The sequence below is a fragment of the Chiloscyllium punctatum genome, chromosome 2 (genome assembly GCF_047496795.1).
Source record: "Chiloscyllium punctatum isolate Juve2018m chromosome 2, sChiPun1.3, whole genome shotgun sequence".
In the NCBI taxonomy this organism is placed as follows: domain Eukaryota; kingdom Metazoa; phylum Chordata; class Chondrichthyes; order Orectolobiformes; family Hemiscylliidae; genus Chiloscyllium; species Chiloscyllium punctatum.
This window is the reverse complement of record NC_092740.1, coordinates 76539249-76557954: the sequence shown is the minus strand read 5'-3', so window position 1 is coordinate 76557954 and position 18706 is coordinate 76539249. Positions and strand designations below refer to the sequence as shown.

Genomic DNA, 18706 nt, shown 5'->3' with positions numbered 1-18706 from the left:
ATTTAGAAAGTCAGGGTCATTTCTACCTACAACCAATGTAAAGAAGGGCCACATTGTGAGCAGTGAATGCAGTAGACTAGATTGAAAGAAGTAGAAGTGTTTCATTGAAAGTTGTGTTGAGGGCATTGGACACTGAGGAGGGAGGAAGTGCCGAAGGGCAAGTGTTACACCTTCTACAATTGGATGGGAAAGTTGCAAAGGTGAATGAGGGAATGTTAGGAATGATAAAAGGAATGGAACAGGATGTCATAAAATGGTCCCTGTGGAATGCTGACAGTGGTGGGTTTAGTGGTGCCTTCCCACTGGAGATGGCAGAAATGGAGAAGGATGATCGTTTGAACATAGAGATTGATGGGATGAGAAGTAAAGACAAGGAGTCCTGTAATTGATCTGGGAATGAGGGAATGGAGTGGTGAAGTGTGGGTGATGGGTCTGACAAGGCTGAAGGCCCTTTCAAACAAAATGGGGAGGACTCCTCAGTTGAAGAAAAAGGTAACATTAGAGGCAGACCGAAGGGAGGTGGCATTATCAGAACAGCACAAAAGAAACAATTGGGAGAAAATTTAAACTTCAACACAGGCGACTGACTGTATGGAGTTTGCACATTCTCTCCATGCTCCGGTTTCCTCCCACAGTCCAAAGATGTGCAGGTCAGGTGAATTGGCTATGCTAAATTGCCCATAGTGTTAGGTAAAGGGGTAAATGTAGGGGTATGGGTGGGTTGCGCTTTGGCGGGTCGGTGTGGACTTGTTGGGCTGAAGGGCCTGTTTCCACACTGTAAGTAATCTAATCTAAGTAATCTAATTTAAGAGAATAAACTAAATGTTTAAAATATTGAAAGCATAGCTACAGTTCAAATGGTAGCAATCTTGCAACTGTCAAGGTGTTCAAGTATTATGTCAGGAATTTGAACCTAAAATTCTAAGCTATCACTCCAATACTGAGAGAATGGCTGCAGTCTGTTGCATACTTCTGGCACCCCAACCACTCCCACCTTTGGGATGCAGCTGTGTTCAGAGATTGTGCCTGGCAGATTCTCTTCCAGATTGGGAACCTGCTGAGGAGTTGTTGAGACATAACTCTACAGCGTTCAGAGTAACCCAGAAATCTTGGATCCCTTCATGTAGTAAACATAGATATTAATAGATAAACAAATAAGTCACACAGCTGAATAAACCAACAATGGAGTAGGAGAACTATGAATATTACAATCAAAGTATTTAACATTGCAATCAGACTAGCTATAGTAAGCAGAATAGGAAGAAAGATAATCCCCCTAATACACAAAAAGGGACATCATGATTGGAATATTTGCAAATGTTAGAACCATGATAATCTAGTGAGAGGCAATATTCTGCAATATAATGAGAAGAGGGACCCCATTGATATTGTTGAGTCAAAAGGATCACTTAACATGGGGATGAGATGATTGGCCTGGCCAAGGGTGGGTAGGTGCTAACTGAAAATATAAAGGATACCATCACTGTGGAATGCTCACTGTCAGGAACTCCATGACGAGGACAAAATGACCCAGCACTGAGTAATGCGTACTTCAATAGGAGTGTGTAACTTTACAAGCCATTAACTAGACACCCATCTGGGAGGTGTTAGCCCCTGTAATCATCAAACACATCCTGTAATCTCCTGATCATAACAAGCCTATGTAACCAATGAGACTGAGATGTATGTATGTGACTTAAATTACTATCAGGAAAGCAGTCTCTCAGACCGCTGTTTCTCCAAGGTACATAGAATAAACCTGTTGGCTTGATTGAACAGCAATTACCCAGTTTGCATTTTAGAATGCATCACTCCAATTATAATCAAAATCAGTTTTTTGCTGGTTCTCTGGTAAAAGGGTTCAATGTCAAAATAATAGCACACAGTTTGAACCTGTCAAAATTTCACCTACTTTTTACCTGTTGTAACCTAATCTGTGGAAAAAAATACCAGTTTTGTTTTTACCCACACGATATAAAACAGAAATCATGCTGAAAATTCAATGGATAACATTGCTACAATAACTTGGAGGAACCGGGGTTAGACTGGGGCGGACAAAGTTAAAAATTACAAAACCAGGTTATCATCCAACAGGTTTATTTGAAAGCACTAGCTTTTGGAGCGCCGATCTTTCATGAAGTGGATGAGGTGGTTAAGGTCATGCTCACAGAATTTATATCTGGGATTTCCATATCAAAGAACAGAAACCAGCATATCACATTATAAAAGATGAATGTTTTAATCTATGATTGTTTACTGTATCACATCTCCATGACACTGCACTCCTTTGGCTATAAATTCTGTGAGCATGACCTTAATCTCCACAACCACCTGATGAAGGAACAGCGCTCTGAAAGTTAGTGTTTCCAAATAAACATGTTGGATTATAACCTGGTGTTGTGGAATTTCTACAATATATCAACAATCATGCTATTCACCAGGTGGATGCATATGCAATCGTGACGTTGGGAGGATATTATCATATTGGGTCTGTCCATTAAACAATTACAAGCAGTCCTTGATATGTGAACTTTATTAAGACTGGAACATTACTTATTTCCAATGAATTTAGTACAGGCAAGTTTCAACTAGTACATTCATATCAGGAAAATAGTCAACCTCTAATTTTTCATGAACTTTTAACATGCAAAGAGAAAGATGATCAGGTTTAATCTGTTAATTGGAAGGACGGAAGACAGACATACCGGCAGCAGCATCGTTTCTCTCCAAATTATAAAATTGTCTAAAATTTAAAAATGATACTTCAACTAACAATAAATGAATTCTGAGTATTCAAATCCAGCATCTACTTCAAGTTTGGATGTAAATCTTAGAATGTCCACTCCTCAAGAATGGCAATGTTTTTAAGGGAATGTATGCCAACATGGTTGGATTTGTATTTGTTTGGGACATTGTGGCTAACACAGCTGTTATTTTTAAAAAGATATTAACCAAGAGTTGACATCTTACTTACGTCCAAAAGTAAACAACAATGCTATGTTCCAGGGTAAAGCAAGAGTTACTGTAATGAAGAGAGGTTTATGCTTTATAACTTTCAACAATAAAAGGTACATTAAAATTGAGATTATTTTACTTAGCTATACATCAAACAAAATTTAAGAAATCATATAATTTCATAATTTTAAGTAGCAATTGTTATGATGTCAGTCCAAAGCTTTTTAGTTGATTCTGTGATCAAAACGAATGTATTCAGAAATAATAATCTTATTCTCTCATAGTTTTGCATAATCTTTGAGGATCATTTCAAGTTTCTGGCTAAGCATGATGTTCCCCATAACTTTCAGCTTGCCTGCAAAGAAAGCCTGTAAACAAACAAAAAAGAAATTCAAGCATAATCCAAATCACGCAAAATAGAAAGCGATATCTCTCATGATACCAGAAAGTATCATTGCCTAATTTTCCTTTTTAATCTTCAATATTGGCTGTCTTCAGTTGTAAAAGCTGTTGGATCCATAGTACTAGGTCCCTCACACTTCTGCACTTCACAGGCAGTATTCTCCAGCAGCTGGGAAAAGGGGACACTGTCCTCTTATTTCCTGAGGTCTCTGCCAGTCTCACTTACTGGAGATTGCATCAGCTCCAGCAGATCAAAAACTCTGAGAAGTATTTGTCAAGCTTTCAAACAGACAAGTTCTTTTCCCTAGATCCAGTCTGAGACCTTGGGACTGTTGATATTCACCGTGGGTGAAAGCTACTTAATCAAAGACTAATTCTGTCTATAGCAATGACCTGAAACCTCAGAGAGAATCAAGATTCAAATCCCTTAAAGTGAAACATTCTTCAAGCCCACTCTGTTTGACAGGTGGCAATTGCATTGGTGGAGGAACACATTGAAACCAGCTATGATGAATATGTCTTTTTTTAGTTTGTTTAATTAACTTGTAATAATAGTTTTATTAATACACAAATAACTCCAATTAGTTCAAGACTGTAATATAGGTGAAATGAATGATATTATTGAACTGTAAAAATGATTTATAGGCTGAACACATCTCCTGGTTCTAGTATTCAGAACTATATTATCAATTTTGGTAATTCCTCTGAACCTTGCTTTTCATCTGGATCACTTGCGAGCTGATACCAATATCACTCAGGAAAAAGCATCTGTTTCATTTCCAAATACCTCCCTTATGACTAGAAATTCATGTCTCTCCACAATCACTGGTGAATAAAATTGAAGATTTTACTGAAAGTTGTAGGTAATCACATTAGGATAGTTTTAATTAATATCTTCAACCAGGATTAGCAAGTTAAATGTTTGACAAGCCAATACCAATTGATTTGAAAGTCTGATCCTGTAATTTGATTATGGAATAGGCAGCATGAAGCTAACACATGAGTCTGAACTGAGTCAGCATACATGCTACGACTGTGTCACAGCAATACAGGCTGACATTCCAATGCAACACTGAGGGAAAGACATTGTAGAATTGCCATCCTTCAGATGATATTGAATAGAATCCCTCCGGTGTGGAAACAGGCCCTTGGCCCAACAAGTTCACACCAATCCCCCGAAGAGTAACCCACCCAGACCCATTCCCCTACTGCTCTACATTTACCCCAGACTAAAACACCTAAACTACACATTCCTGAATACAATGGGCAATTTTAACATTGCCAAGTCTTAAAGCACCCGGAGGAAACCCACACAGACACGGGAAGAATGTGCAAACTCAACACAGACAGTCGCCCAAGGTGGAAATTGAACTTGGGTCCCTTGCACTGAGACAACAGTGCTAACCACTGAGCTACTGTAACCAAAGGTTAATCCACCCATAATGGTGATTCAAGTGCAAGTTAAAAGGCACCATTATTCAAAGAGCAGATAGTTCTCAAGGTGGTACAAGACATGACTCATTGCTGTGAAATGTTTCTAGCATCCAAATAATTTTATCTGCATATTCAATTGCTATCTTAATCAATCTTTACCTTAATCAATCAACTACCTTTGTCAAATCTATCTAATTTTATAGTTGAAATTTGTCTGATTCACCCTCTCAAGCACCTTTTGGAGTTTCCTGTGCATCAGCAACAATATTACATCATCATACTTAGGATGATCATCAACTCTACATCAATCGTGAATCACAGTTTCTGTTCCTTATTGCTAATTACGCATACTTGCTGGAAACTGAAATAGGGCACATATAGAAACACAATCCTTGTAAATGCTGGAGATATGAAATTTTAAATAAAAGTGCTGGAGAGACTCAGCAGGTGTGGCAATACCTGTGAAACAGAAACAGTTAAAGTTTCAAGTCCAAAATGATTCTTTGAAGGGATGTGAAATTAGTGCTGTTCCTTTTCTGACAGATGGTGTTTAGTTTCTCCAGCTCTCTACTTTTCTATACAATTTTTCGCACTTTCAAACATTCAATTACTTTGAGACTCCTGAAGAGAGAAATTAGCAACTAAAAACTTATCAAACCCTTTCAGAATTTTTATAACCAGTTTTGATTTGGTGATTTGAATATGTACAATGCATTAATCTTTACTAATTTATTTCACTTTTAAAGATGACCAGAGAATGCATAATTTGCTCAAGTAAATTCCTAGATTGCTGCTACTAGTAATGCAAAAAAAGTGAAATATAATTTGAAATGTACTTTAAAATATTTTCTTAAAGTTTTGAAAAGTTTTATCCATATGGACTATGAAACAGTGAATACTTTAATAGTTTTATTGACATACTCCTCATCCAGTCCTACCAGAAGTACCTTCGAAGATTTTATGAAATCTAAACATTCGATACATATAAATAATTTATTGACTGGATGGCCCTATAAACGTTTTTTTCTAAGTGTGATTGTTCTGGCAATAAATTGTAAGTACTTTACGAATGACATTAATCTTACTAATGAACAAAACAGGTATCTAGTTTTCTGTGTGATTATTATTTTTACACTACCTAAATGAAACTTGGAAACAGATTTGCAATTGGTCCATTTCAAAAATAAGGAAATGACCTTTTCAAGCAATGATTTGGAGATGCCGGTGTTGGACTGGGGTGTACAAAGTTAAAAATCTCACAACACCAGGTTTAGTCCAACAGGTTTAATTGGAAGCTTCAGGACAACTACCTGATGAAGGAGCAGCGCTCCGAAAGCTGGTGCTTCCAAATAAACCTGTTGGATTATAACCTGGTGTTGTGAGATTTTTAACTTTTCAAGTAAGATGATCTTGGATGTTAGGTAGTTGTTCTTTTATTTATTCTTCCATGGGATGTGACTGGCCATCATTTGTGGGCCATCCCCAATTGTCCTTGAACTAAGTACCTTGCTAGCCCATTTCAGAGCAAAGCTAAAAGTCAACTGCATCACTGAATCTGGAACCATACTTGGTCCAAACAGGTAAGGATATCAGGGTTCCTTGCTTAGAAGACTTTAGCAAGCTAGGTGAGGTGAAACTAGAAGTCAGTCTCCAGTCAAACCATCCAAGGATTCTTCCAGGTAGGACATAAGGCTGCATATTGTAGGGGCTGCCCTTTCAGCTACTGTCATTCAGCTCAGCTAAGAAAAGCTTTTAAATACTTTGGTACAGGAGGCTCCAGTTTACTGGTTTCCTATTTTTAAAATAACATGCTTGAAAACTTCTCAGTTTCCACTGCAACAGATCTTTAAGATTTACATATGTCAACTTCACCCCTCAAATTTGGATCGATGACCAAAATACAACAAAATTACACAGTTAGAAAACTTGTCAAGAGTGTGGTGCTGGAAACGCACAGCAGGTCAGGCAGCATCCAAGGAGCAGGAGAATCGATGTTTCAGACATAAGCTCTTCATCAGCAATGAAGCTTGTGGGCCGGGGGTTGCATAAAGATAAATGGGAGGGAGATGAGGCTGGGAATGCAATAGGAAGATGAAGGTGGGAGAGAAGGTCTATAGGGAGGTGGAGCGGATAGATGGGAAAGACGATGGACAGGTCAAGAGGGCGGTACTGAGTTGGAGGCTTGGGATTGGGATAGGGTTAGGGTTGGGGATGGGGAAATGAGGAAACTAGTGAAATACACATTAATCCTGCGTGGTTGCAGTGTCCCAAGACGGAAGATAAGGTGTTCTTCATCCAGGCATCAGGTGGTTAGGGCTTGATGATGCAAGTGGCCCAGGACCTGCATGTTCTTGGTGGAGTGGGTGGGGGAGTTAAAGTGTTCAGCCATGGAGCAATGGGGGTTGGTTGGTGCAGGCATTCCAGAGATGTTCTCTGAAATGATCCACAAGTTGGCGTCCTGTCTCCCCGTATGTAGAAGAGAAGAAGAGACCATATCGGGCGCAATGAAAACAGTAGGTGACATTTGTGGAAGTACAGTTAAGTTGCTGTCAGATGTGGAAGGATCATTTGGGGCCTTGGATAGAGTGGGGGGGGGGGGGGGGGGAGGTGGGCACAGAATTTGCACTTCTTGTGGTGGCACGGGAAGGTGCCAGGAGTGGGGTGCGGGCTGGTGGGGGTCGTGGATCTGACAAGGGAGTCTTGGAGGGAATAGCCTCTCCAAAACGCTGATGGGATGGGGAGGGAAATATATCTCCAGTGGTGGGGTCTGTTTGTAGGTGGCAGAAGTGGCAGAGGATGACGCGATGTATATGGAGGTTGGTGGGGTGGAGTTCAGGGGCGGAGGTGCGGGAAGTGAAGGAGATGCACTGGAGGATATCATTAACCATGTGGGAGGGGAAATTGCAGTCTTTGAAGGAGGCGGCCATCTGGGATGTTCTATAATGGAATTGGTTATCCTGGGTACAGATGCAGCAGAGATGGAGGAATTGAGAATAAGGGATACTGTTTTTACAGGAGGCAGAGTGGAAGGAGGTGTAGTCCAGGGGGCTGTGGGAGTCGGTGGGTTTGTAGTAGATGTCCATGGTTAGTCAGTCGTCGGAGATGGAGAGGTCCAGGAAGGGGAGGAAGGGGTCAGAGATGGTCCAGGTGAATTTGAGGTTGGGGTGAAAGGTGTTAGTCAAGTTGATGAACTGTTCAACCTCTTCGTGGGAGCAGGAGATAGCGCTGATACAGTCATTGGTGTGGCAGAGGAAAAGGTTGGGAATGGTGCTGGTGTAGCTGCGAAAGATGGACTATTCCACGTACCCAACAACGAGGCAGGCATGGCTGGGTCCCATGAGGGTTCCCATGTCTACCCCTTTGGATTGGAGGAAGTGGGAGGATTGGAAGGAGAAGTTGTTGAGGTTGAGGACCAGTTCGGCCAGGTATATGAGGGTGTCGGTGGAAGGGTACTGGCTGGGACGGTGTGAGAGGAAGAAATGGAGTGCTTGGAGGCCTTTGTCATGACGAATAGATGTGTACTGGCAGTGGAAGTCCTTGGTGAAGATAAGGTGTAGGGGGCCAGGGAAATGCAAGGCTTGGGGGAGATGAAGGGCATGGGTGGCGTCACAAAAGTAGGTGGGGAGTTCCTGAACTAAGGTGGATAGGACAGTGTCAAGGTATGCAGAGTTGAGTTTGGCGGAACAGGAGCAGGCTTAAGACAATGGGTCAACTGGACCAGTCGGGGTTTGTGAATCTTCGGTAAGAGGTAGAATTGGGCGGTGCAGAATTTTTGGACTATGAGGTTGGGTATGATCTGGGAGATGATGGGTTGGTGATGGGAGGTGAGGTCATCGTCGGGGGAACTGTAGGAAGAGATCGCAATTTTCCCTTCCAACATGGTGAACGATGCCCACCAGCATATCTCCTCCACTTCCCACACCTCCACCCTTGAACCCCACTCCTCCAAATGCAACAAGGACAGAAAACACCCTGGTCCTCACTTTCCACCCCATCAACCTCTGTATACATCGCATCATCCTGCGCCCCCTCCAAACAGACCACAAGATCAGGGATATATTTCCTTCCCCACCTCTATCAGCGTTTCGGAGAGACCATTCCCTCCGCAACTCCCTTGTCAGAGCTACACCCTCACCAGGCCACACACCACTCCCAGCACCTTCCCATGCCACCGCAAGAAGTGCAAAACCTGCACCCATACCTCCCCCACCTCACCTCCATCCAAGGCCCCAAAGGATTCCTTCCACAGAAACATATCTATACCTCCACAAATGTCACCTACTGTATCTGCTGTTCCTGATGTGGTCTCCTCTACATCAGGGAGACAGGACGCCAAGTTGCGGATTGTTTCAGAGAACAGCTCTGGGACTCCCGCACCAATCAACCCCACCACCCCGTGGCTGAACAGTTTAACTCCCCCTCCCACTCCACCAAGGACAGCAGGTCCTGGGCATCCTTGATCGCCAAAACCCTAACCACCCAATGCCTGGAGGAAGAACATCTCATCTTCTACCTTGGGACACTGCAACCACACAGGAATAATGTGGATTTCACCACTTTCCTCATTTCCCCTCCCATCATCTTATCCCAGTCCCAAGCTTCCAACTCAGCTCTGCCCTTTTGACCTGAATATCGTCCTTCCCATATATCCACTCCACCCTCCTCTCCAATCTATCAACTTCTCCCCCACCTTCATCTACCTACCTTCCCCTCCCTCCCCCCCACCCCAATTATCTCTCAGCCCCCTGGCCCAAAAGCCTCATTCCCGATGAAGGGCTTATGCCCAAAACGTTGATTTTCCTACTCCTTGGATGCTGCCTGACCTGCTGTACTTTTCCAGCATCACACTCTCGACTCTGATCTCCAGCATCTACGGACCTCACTTTCTCCTAGTTATAAAACTGTGTTGTCTTACACAGAAGGGGGGAAAATCAAAACTGTGTGTTTGGCAGTAGGTTTATTTACCTTTTGTGGATTAAGCCTTCCTGATACCACTTGAATGAAGTCTTCATCAGAGAGTGTAAAAATAGTGTCAGCCCGATGCCGTGCTGCTCCCTTGTACAGTTCTCCAGAACCATTCTTCAAGTCAATAGCTAAAGGACACACAAAATCTATTAGAACGAACTCTGTTTAACAATGAAAAATATGTATTTATGGTTTTTTGAAGAATAGCAAATACAAACTAAATATGCAGCATTATAAATTGGTAAATTTTTATCAATGAAACTCAATAGTGCCATAGTGAGAGATTTAATAGGGTGTGTAAAATCACACTGTTATACCTATTTTCATGTCTCTTAAATACAAGGGACAAGATAGTTCATTCCTGTTTGTAAAATGTTTGATTACCTATTGCAGTTATGATCTCTATTCCCTGAGAATAAAATGTTCAAATGCCACATACATTACGAATATGGTCGCGACCTCATTGCAAGTTTTATTTGGTGAATGCAATCGTGAGATGTGGGCATCTTGCTGGCAAGGTCGCCCATCCCTTATTATCCTTCAGAACCTGGTGATTAACCACTTTCTTGAACAACAGTAGTTCATCTGATCAGTATTCCTAACGTTGTTATGAAGTGTGTTCCAGGATTTTGATTCAGTGACAGTTAAGCAACAAAAATATAGTTACAAGTTGGATAGTGCTCAGTTTGCAAGAGAACTTGCAATTGGTGTTATTCTGATGCATCTGTTGCCTTTGCCTATGCATGTTGCAAAGATCACAGGTTCCATGAGTGCAATGGAAGGAGACTCAGAGTTACTGCTGTGTATTTTGTAGATGGTACATACTGGTGCTATTGTACATCTGGGGTGGAGGCAATGAATGCTTAAAGTGCTGGATGTGTGGTACAAATGAAGCAGGCTGTCATGTCCAAATGGAGTCAAGCTTCTTGAATGTAGTTATAGCTACACTCATCTAGCAAATGGATAGCCTTCTCTTATAACCCTGACTTGTGCACTGTAGATAGAGTAGTCAGGTAGTGAGTTTTTAATTGCAGGATTCTTAGCCTCTGACCTCCTCTTATAACCTCAGTATTCATGCAACTGGTCCAGTTCAGCTCCTGGTGAATTGTAACCCCAGCATATTGAAGGTGGGAGACTCGAGGTAAAAACAAGGACTGCAGATGCTGGAAACCAGATTCTAGATTAGAGTGGTGCTGGAAAAGCACAGCAGTTCAGGCAGCATCCGAGGAGCAAGAAACATCGATTTTCCTGCTCCTCGGATGCTGCCTGAACTACTGTGATTTTCCAACACCACTCTAATCTAGAAGGTGGGAGACTCTGCAATGGTTATGCAGTTGAATTTCAAGAGGAGATGATTACATTCTTTCTTGAAGATGGTCTCTGCCAGGCACTTGCATGACGTGAATGTTACTTGCATTCATAAGGCCAAACCTGAATTTAGATCAGATAATGCTGCACATGATCCAGAACTACTTCAATATCTGTGGATTTTGTACTGGTGCTGAACATTGCACAATCATCAGCAAATATCTCCACTTCGCACCTTATGATGGAAGAAAGGTCATTGATGAAGCAGCTGCAGATGGTTGGGTTTGGGATATTACTCTGAAAGACCCCTGAAGTGATATTCTGGAACTGAGGCAATGGTCTCCAAGATCCTCACCCATTTTCATTTGTACAAGGTGTGATTTCAAGCAGAGACTTTACACCTCGTTTTCCACAGATTTCAATTATGCCAGAGCTCAGTGATGATACACTTGGCAAAATGCTCTTTTCATATTTATAAAGTAACATATGGTTTATATATACTTTAAGGTCATTTACTTTTGGTTATTGACTTTTGAACTAGTGGCATAAGGGCTTTTTATGTGTCTGAAGGATTTAATGATTCATTTGTAAGTGGTGCTGTTGCCATGGTGACTTATTTTAAACACTACTCGAATACCTCTTCCTGAACAGCTATAGGGATTTGTTTACATTGGGAGAATTTACAAGCAAGCGTAGTAACCGGTAGAAGATTCTGGAATTAGTTATTTGGACTTGGGGAAACATTTAAAGTTTGAAGGAAAAAAATAATTAATTTCAGTTTGGGCCAGTTTTGTAGAGGACTTTGCTGAAGTAAGATGTATAAAATGATGGCACGCAAATAATGGAGGTAGTTTCAGGCTTGTTATGAAAGTCTACATTAGTCCACAAAGTTCAGTTTAAAACTTCCATGCCAGAAATACTTGGTTAAAACCCTGAAGGGGTCATTTGAAATTAATGCTACTGCTCATTTCTCAAAATGTGAGAGAAAAGAAAACTCTCGCTGGTGTGTGTACTACAAATAAATGTTGTTGTGATCAATGGAATTATATCTTACCTTACATTTTGAAATCTTTAAGTTTGTATAATATACAATTGGCTTGGTTTATTCCACTTTATTTATGACACAAATGAAACAAAGATTTGTTTTATTGTTGAATCGCAATTCACAGCATTGCGAGTTTCTGTTTCAGTGAAGATCACTTTGTCAGTAGAATCATAGAATCCTTTGTGCCAAAATAGGCCATTTAGCCCATCAAGTCTGCACCAACTCTCCAAAAAGCATCCCACCCAGGCCCACCACCCATCTTATTCCCATAATCCCTGCATTTACTACAGCTAATCCACCTAGTCTACACATCCCTGGACATAATGAGGCAATTGGAGTTGGCAAACCAACCCAGTCTGCATATCTCTGGACTGTGGGAGGAAAGTGAAGCGCCCAGAGGAAACCCATGCAGACACAGGGAGAATGTGCAAACACCACGCAGTTACCCAGGGCTGGAATCAAACCTGGGTCCTTGGCACTGAGGCAGCAGGGAAATGGAATTAACATTGCAAGTCCAATGACTTCTTTGGAGCAGAATATTTAAGTGTTGTAAACTAATTATTTAAAAATTATGGACTACTAGATAGGGAAATGATCCTTTACGAACTCTGTTCTCTCTCTGCTCTGAACGTTTTTTATTTTTCAGCAGAGGAAGAAAGCTATAAAGGTTTATAGGTTGGAATAAAGATGTTCCTCCAACAGGTGTAGGGGAGGCAATGGGGTACACAAAAACAAGAATAAGGAGAAGGCCGTTGAACCATGACGAGGTATAATGTATTCACTCAGAGGAGGATGATCTTTGGAATTCTCCACTCCAGAGAGACATAGAGGTTCAGACATGGAGTACATCCAATACTGAGGTTGCTGTATATATTTCTACATATGAAAAAGGGATGTGGGGATCACATAAGAAACCATGATCCCACTGAATAGCAGAATGGGCTACCCAGCTCCTATTTCTTACCTTTTTACATTCTCAAAACATAAAATGTTGGGAAATGAAAAATAAATTCTTTCAAATTTTAAAATATGTATTTCCAACATTTATTTAATTTTCATTCTTGACAATTGAATAAAATCTTGGATTTCACATCTGTGTTTCATATAACAGATGCAATTCCAAGTATATGCCAAAGTCCAATAGTACCATTGCTGTTTCAAGTGGATCTGTCAATTTTTAATTATCATAAATTATAACTGAGCAGGAAAGTGATTTTAATTAGAAGTCTCAAATAATTCTTCCTTTCAAGAAAATACCAGAGGAATTGACGGATGTGAATTCAGTTCTAACGTTTAAAACATAATTTGGATAAATACACGAATAAGAAAGTTTGGAGGGATATGGGCCAAGCACAGGGAGGGAATACTAGTTAAACTTGGGATTATGGTCGACACAGACTGGTTGGACTGGAGGCTCTGCTTCCCGTGTCGTATGACTCTATGACTAAGTGAATTAGATCCTGCTGACTACATTTGAAAGGACTGCAAGCTGTGAGGAATATAGTGATAGACTTCAAAAAGGCACAGACAAACGGGTTGAATGGGCAGATACCAGATGGATGAAATGTTATGCAGCGAACCACAAAGTTTTACATTTAGGTGAGAAGAATGAAGAGAGGCAATACAAAATAAAAATGCAATTCTAAAGGGGGTGCAGACACAGACAGACTTAAGGTATATGTGCATAAATTGTTGAAAATGGCAGGGTAGATTGAGAGAACAGTTAAAAACACAAAAGGATCCTGGGTTATACAGAGGCACAGAGAACAAAAAAGCAATGATATTATGATGAGCTTTCAGAACAACAACTTATATAACATCTTCAACATAATAAAATAACTTATGGCACTTAAAAAGGTGCACTGTAGACCTAGTCTAGCAGCTATGTATTTTATGATCCAGCCAGCTCAATCAGTAGTGCTGTGCTGAGCCACTCTTGGTGGTGAAGATTAAAATCTCCAGAGTACACTTTGTGCCCTTGCTACCCTCAGTGCTTCCTCCAAGTGTTGTTCAAAATAGAGAAGTACAGATTAATCAGCTAGGGGAGGACAGAGGTGGCAATCAACAGGTTTCCTTGCTCTTTGATGGGAACCAATGTTAGTCAGCAAACACAAAGGTGGCAATTAAACAGGACCTAAAGCCAATTTAAGACTCAGGTGACAGAGCTTGGAATGAACTGAAGTTTATAGAGGGTTCACAGTAGGAGAATAGTCAGGAGTGAATTGGAATATTTGACTAACAAGGGAATGAAGTATTGAGTCAGTGATTTGACAGCAGGTGAGGGCAATGTTGGGGATACTACAGCAGTGATCATAGGTAGTCTGAACAATCACATCAAATATATGGTCACATGCTTCTCTCAAAAGTAAAAAGACAGCACATTCAGCAACTCCCACTTCCAGCACCGTCTCCACTGCTGTAATATGCTGTGCAAGGTGCAGTACAGATGTCCATAGTGAAGAACATTCCCAGATTTTACCAAGCATCTATACTCATCAACATCATTATGGGGGAGGGGTGGAAGGGAGGAGAGAGGGGGGAGGGAGGAGGGGGGAGGGGCGGAAGGGTGGACCGGGAAGGGAGGAGAGAGGGGGGAGGGGCGGAAGGGCGGACCGGGGAGAGAGGGGGGAGGGGCAGAAGGACGGACCGGGAAGGGAGGAGAGAGGGGGGAGAGAGGGGGGAGGAGCGGAAGGGCGGACCGGGAAGGGAGGAGAGAGGAGGGAGGGGCGGAAGGGCGGACCGGGAGAAAGGGGGGAGGGGGGAGGGGCAGAAGGACGGACCGGGAAGGGAGGAGAGAGGGGGGAGAGAGGGGGGAGGAGCGGAAGGGCGGACCGGGAAGGGCGGAGAGAGGAGGGAGGGGGGAGGGGCGGAAGGGCGGACCGGGGAGAGAGGGGGGAGGGGCAGAAGGACGGACCGGGAAGGGGGGAGAGAGGGGGGAGGAGCGGAAGGGCGGACCGGGAAGGGAGGAGGGAGGGAGGAGGGAGGAGGGAGGAGGGAGGGGGGAGGGGGGAGGGGGGAGGGGCGGAAGGGCGGACCGGGAAGGGAGGAGCGGAAGGGTGGACCAGGGAGGGAGGAGGGGGGAGGGAGGAGGGAGGAGGGAGGAGAGAGGGGGGAGGGGGGAGGGGCGGAAGGGCTGACCGGGGAGAGAGGAGCGGAAGGGTGGACCAGGGAGGGAGGAGGGGGGAGGGAGGAGGGAGGAGGGGGGAGGGAGGAGGGAGGAGGGGGGAGGGAGGAGGGAGGAGGGGGGAGGGAGGAGGGAGGGGGGAGGAGGGAGGGGGGAGGGGGGAGGGGGGAGGGGGGAGGGGGGGAAGGGCGGACCGGGAAGGGAGGAGCGGAAGGGTGGACCAGGGAGGGAGGAGGGGGGAGGGAGGAGGGAGGAGAGAGGGGGGAGGGGGGAGGGGGGGAAGGGCTGACCGGGGAGAGAGGGGGGAGGGGCGGAAGGGCTGACCGGGGAGAGAGGGGGGAGGGGGAAGGGGCAAGGGGCAGAAGGGCTGACCGGGAAGGGAGGACAGAGGGGGGAGGGGCGGAAGGGTGGACCGGGAAGGGAGGACAGAGGGGAGAGGGGGGAGGGGCGGAAGGGCGGACCGGGAAGGGAGGACAGAGGGGGGGGGGGGGGGAGGGGACCGGGGGGAAGGGAGGGCCGGGATGGGAGGACGTGACAGGGAGGACGGGGGGGGGGGGGGCAAGGAAGGACAGAGATGGGGGGGGGGGGGGGGGGGGGCGGAAGAGGGACGGGGGCGAGGGGGGGACGGGGGCGGGGGGGCGAGGAGAGGACGGGGGCGGGGGGGCGAGGAGAGGACGGGGGCGGGGGGGCGAGGAGAGGACGGGGGCGGGGGGGCGAGGAGAGGACGGGGGCGGGGGGGCGAGGAGAGGACGGGGGCGGGGGGGCGAGGAGAGGACGGGGGCGGGGGGGCGAGGAGAGGACGGGGGCGGGGGGGCGAGGAGAGGACGGGGGCGGGGGGGCGAGGAGAGGACGGGGGCGGGGGGGGCGAGGAGAGGACGGGGGCGGGGGGGCGAGGAGAGGACGGGGGCGGGGGGGCGAGGAGAGGACGGGGGCGGGGGGGCGAGGAGAGGACGGGGGCGGGGGGGCGAGGAGAGGACGGGGGCGGGGGGGCGAGGAGAGGACGGGGGCGGGGGGGCGAGGAGAGGACGGGGGCGGGGGGGGCGAGGAGAGGACGGGGGCGGGGGGGCGAGGAGAGGACGGGGGCGGGGGGGCGAGGAGAGGACGGGGGCGGGGGGGCGAGGAGAGGACGGGGGCGGGGGGGCGAGGAGAGGACGGGGGCGGGGGGGCGAGGAGAGGACGGGGGCGGGGGGGCGAGGAGAGGACGGGGGCGGGGGGGCGAGGAGAGGACGGGGGCGGGGGGGCGAGGAGAGGACGGGGGCGGGGGGGCGAGGAGAGGACGGGGGCGGGGGGGCGAGGAGAGGACGGGGGCGGGGGGGCGAGGAGAGGACGGGGGCGGGGGGGGCGAGGAGAGGACGGGGGCGGGGGGGCGAGGAGAGGACGGGGGCGGGGGGGCGAGGAGAGGACGGGGGCGGGGGGGCGAGGAGAGGACGGGGGCGGGGGGGCGAGGAGAGGACGGGGGCGGGGGGGCGAGGAGAGGACGGGGGCGGGGGGGCGAGGAGAGGACGGGGGCGGGGGGGCGAGGAGAGGACGGGGGCGGGGGGGGCGAGGAGAGGACGGGGGCGGGGGGGCGAGGAGAGGACGGGGGCGGGGGGGCGAGGAGAGGACGGGGGCGGGGGGGCGAGGAGAGGACGGGGGCGGGGGGGGCGAGGAGAGGACGGGGGCGGGGGGGGGGGCGAGGAGAGGACGGGGGCGGGGGGGCGAGGAGAGGACGGGGGCGGGGGGGCGAGGAGAGGACGGGGGCGGGGGGGCGAGGAGAGGACGGGGGCAGGGAGGGGAAGAGGAGAGGACGGGGGGAGGGGAAGAGGAGAGGACGGGGGGGAGGGGAAGAGGAGAGGACGGGGGGGAGGGGAAGAGGAGAGGACGGGGGGGGGGGGAAGAGGAGAGGAGAGGACGGGGGCGGGGGGGAGAGGAGAGGACGGGGGGGGGGGGCGAGGAGAGGACGGGGGCGGGGGGGCGAGGAGAGGACGGGGGCGGGGGGGCGAGGAGAGGACGGGGGGGAGGGGAAGAGGAGAGGACGGGGGGGGGGGGGAAGAGGAGAGGACGGGGGCGGGGGGGCGAGGAGAGGACGGGGGCGGGGGGGCGGGGGGGGGGAGGGGAAGAGGAGAGGACGGGGGGGAGGGGAAGAGGAGAGGACGGGGGCGGGGGGGGAAGAGGAGAGGAGAGGACGGGGGCGGGGGGGAGAGGAGAGGACGGGGGGGGAGGGGCGGGGGGGGGGAGGGGAAGAGGAGAGGACGGGCGGGGGGAAGAGGAGAGGACGGGGGAGGGGAAGAGGAGAGGACGGGGGGGGAGGGGAAGAGGAGAGGACGGGGGGGGAGGGGAAGAGGAGAGGACGGGGGGGGGAGGGGAAGAGGAGAGGACGGGGGGGAGGGGACGGGAAGAGGAGAGGACGGGGGTGGGAGGGGAAGAGGAGAGGACGGGGGGGGAGAGGGGAAGAGGAGAGGACGGGGGGGGAGAGGGGAAGAGGAGAGGACGGGGGGGAGAGGGGGAAGAGGAGAGGACGGGGGGGGGAGGGGAAGAGGAGAGGACGGGGGGAGAGGGGGGGGAAGAGGGAGGAGAGGAAGGAGAGGAAGGAGAGGGAGGGAGGAGAGGGAGGGGAGGGAGGGAGGGAGGGGAGGGAGGGGAGGGAGGGGAGGGAGGGGAGGGAGGGGAGGAGAGGGTGGAGAGGGAGGAGAGGGAGGGAGGAGAGGGAGGGGAGGGAGGGAAGGGAGGGGAGGGAGGGCGGAGAGGGCGGAGAGGGCGGAGAGGGCGGGAGAGGGCGGAGAGGGCGGAGAGGGAGGAGGGGAGGGAGGGGAGGGAGGGAGGGGAGGGAGGGGAGGAGGGGAGGAGGGGAGGGAGGGAGGGAGGGGAGGGAGGGAGGGAGGAGAGGGGGGAGAGGGAGGAGAGGGAGGAGAGGGAGGAGACGGAGGGAGGAGAGGGAGGGAGGGAGAGCACAGAGAGAGAGAGAAGGGGAGAGGGGGGAGGACAGAGAGGAGAGGGGGGAGGACAGAGAGGAGAGGGGGGAGGACAGAGAGGAGAGGGGGGAGGACAGAGAGGAGAGGGGGGAGGACAGAGAGGAGAGGGGGGAGGACAGAGAGGAGAGGGGGGAGGACAGAGAGGAGAGGGGGGAGGACAGGGAGAGGGGGGAGGGGAGCAGACAGGGAGAGAGAGGACAGAAGAGGGGGGAGAAAGGGGGAGAGGACAGAGAACAGAGAGAGGGGAAGCAGGAGGCGGGAAGAGGACAGAGAAGGGGAGGGGGAAGGCAGGACAGAGGTGGGGGGGGGGGAAGGAAGGACAGAGGTGGGGGGGGGGAAGGAAGGACAGAGGTGGGGGGGGGGGGGAAGGAAGGACGGGGGTGGAAGGACGGACGGGGGTGGAAGGACGGGGGTGGAAGAGGGCCGGGAGGGGAGGGGAGAGGAGAGGACGGGGTTGGGGCATAAGGACGGGTGGGGGGGGGGGCATAAGGACGGGTGGGGGGGGGAATAAGGACGGGTGGG

At 48.8% G+C, this 18706-nt stretch overlaps 1 protein-coding gene across 1 annotated transcript in view; it reads right to left on the bottom strand.

Annotated features, from left to right (window-relative positions):
* Positions 1-2515: 2515 nt before the first annotated feature.
* Positions 2516-18706, bottom strand: part of hsd17b4 (hydroxysteroid (17-beta) dehydrogenase 4) — a 141548-nt gene continuing 125357 nt past the window's right edge. The window contains exons 23-24 of the mRNA XM_072584307.1: positions 9757-9884; positions 2516-3323 (exon numbers count right to left, since the gene is read on the bottom strand). Coding sequence (XP_072440408.1) covers positions 3234-3323; positions 9757-9884 — 218 coding nt within the window. The 3' untranslated portion in view covers positions 2516-3233. The remainder of the gene's footprint in view (positions 3324-9756; positions 9885-18706) is intronic.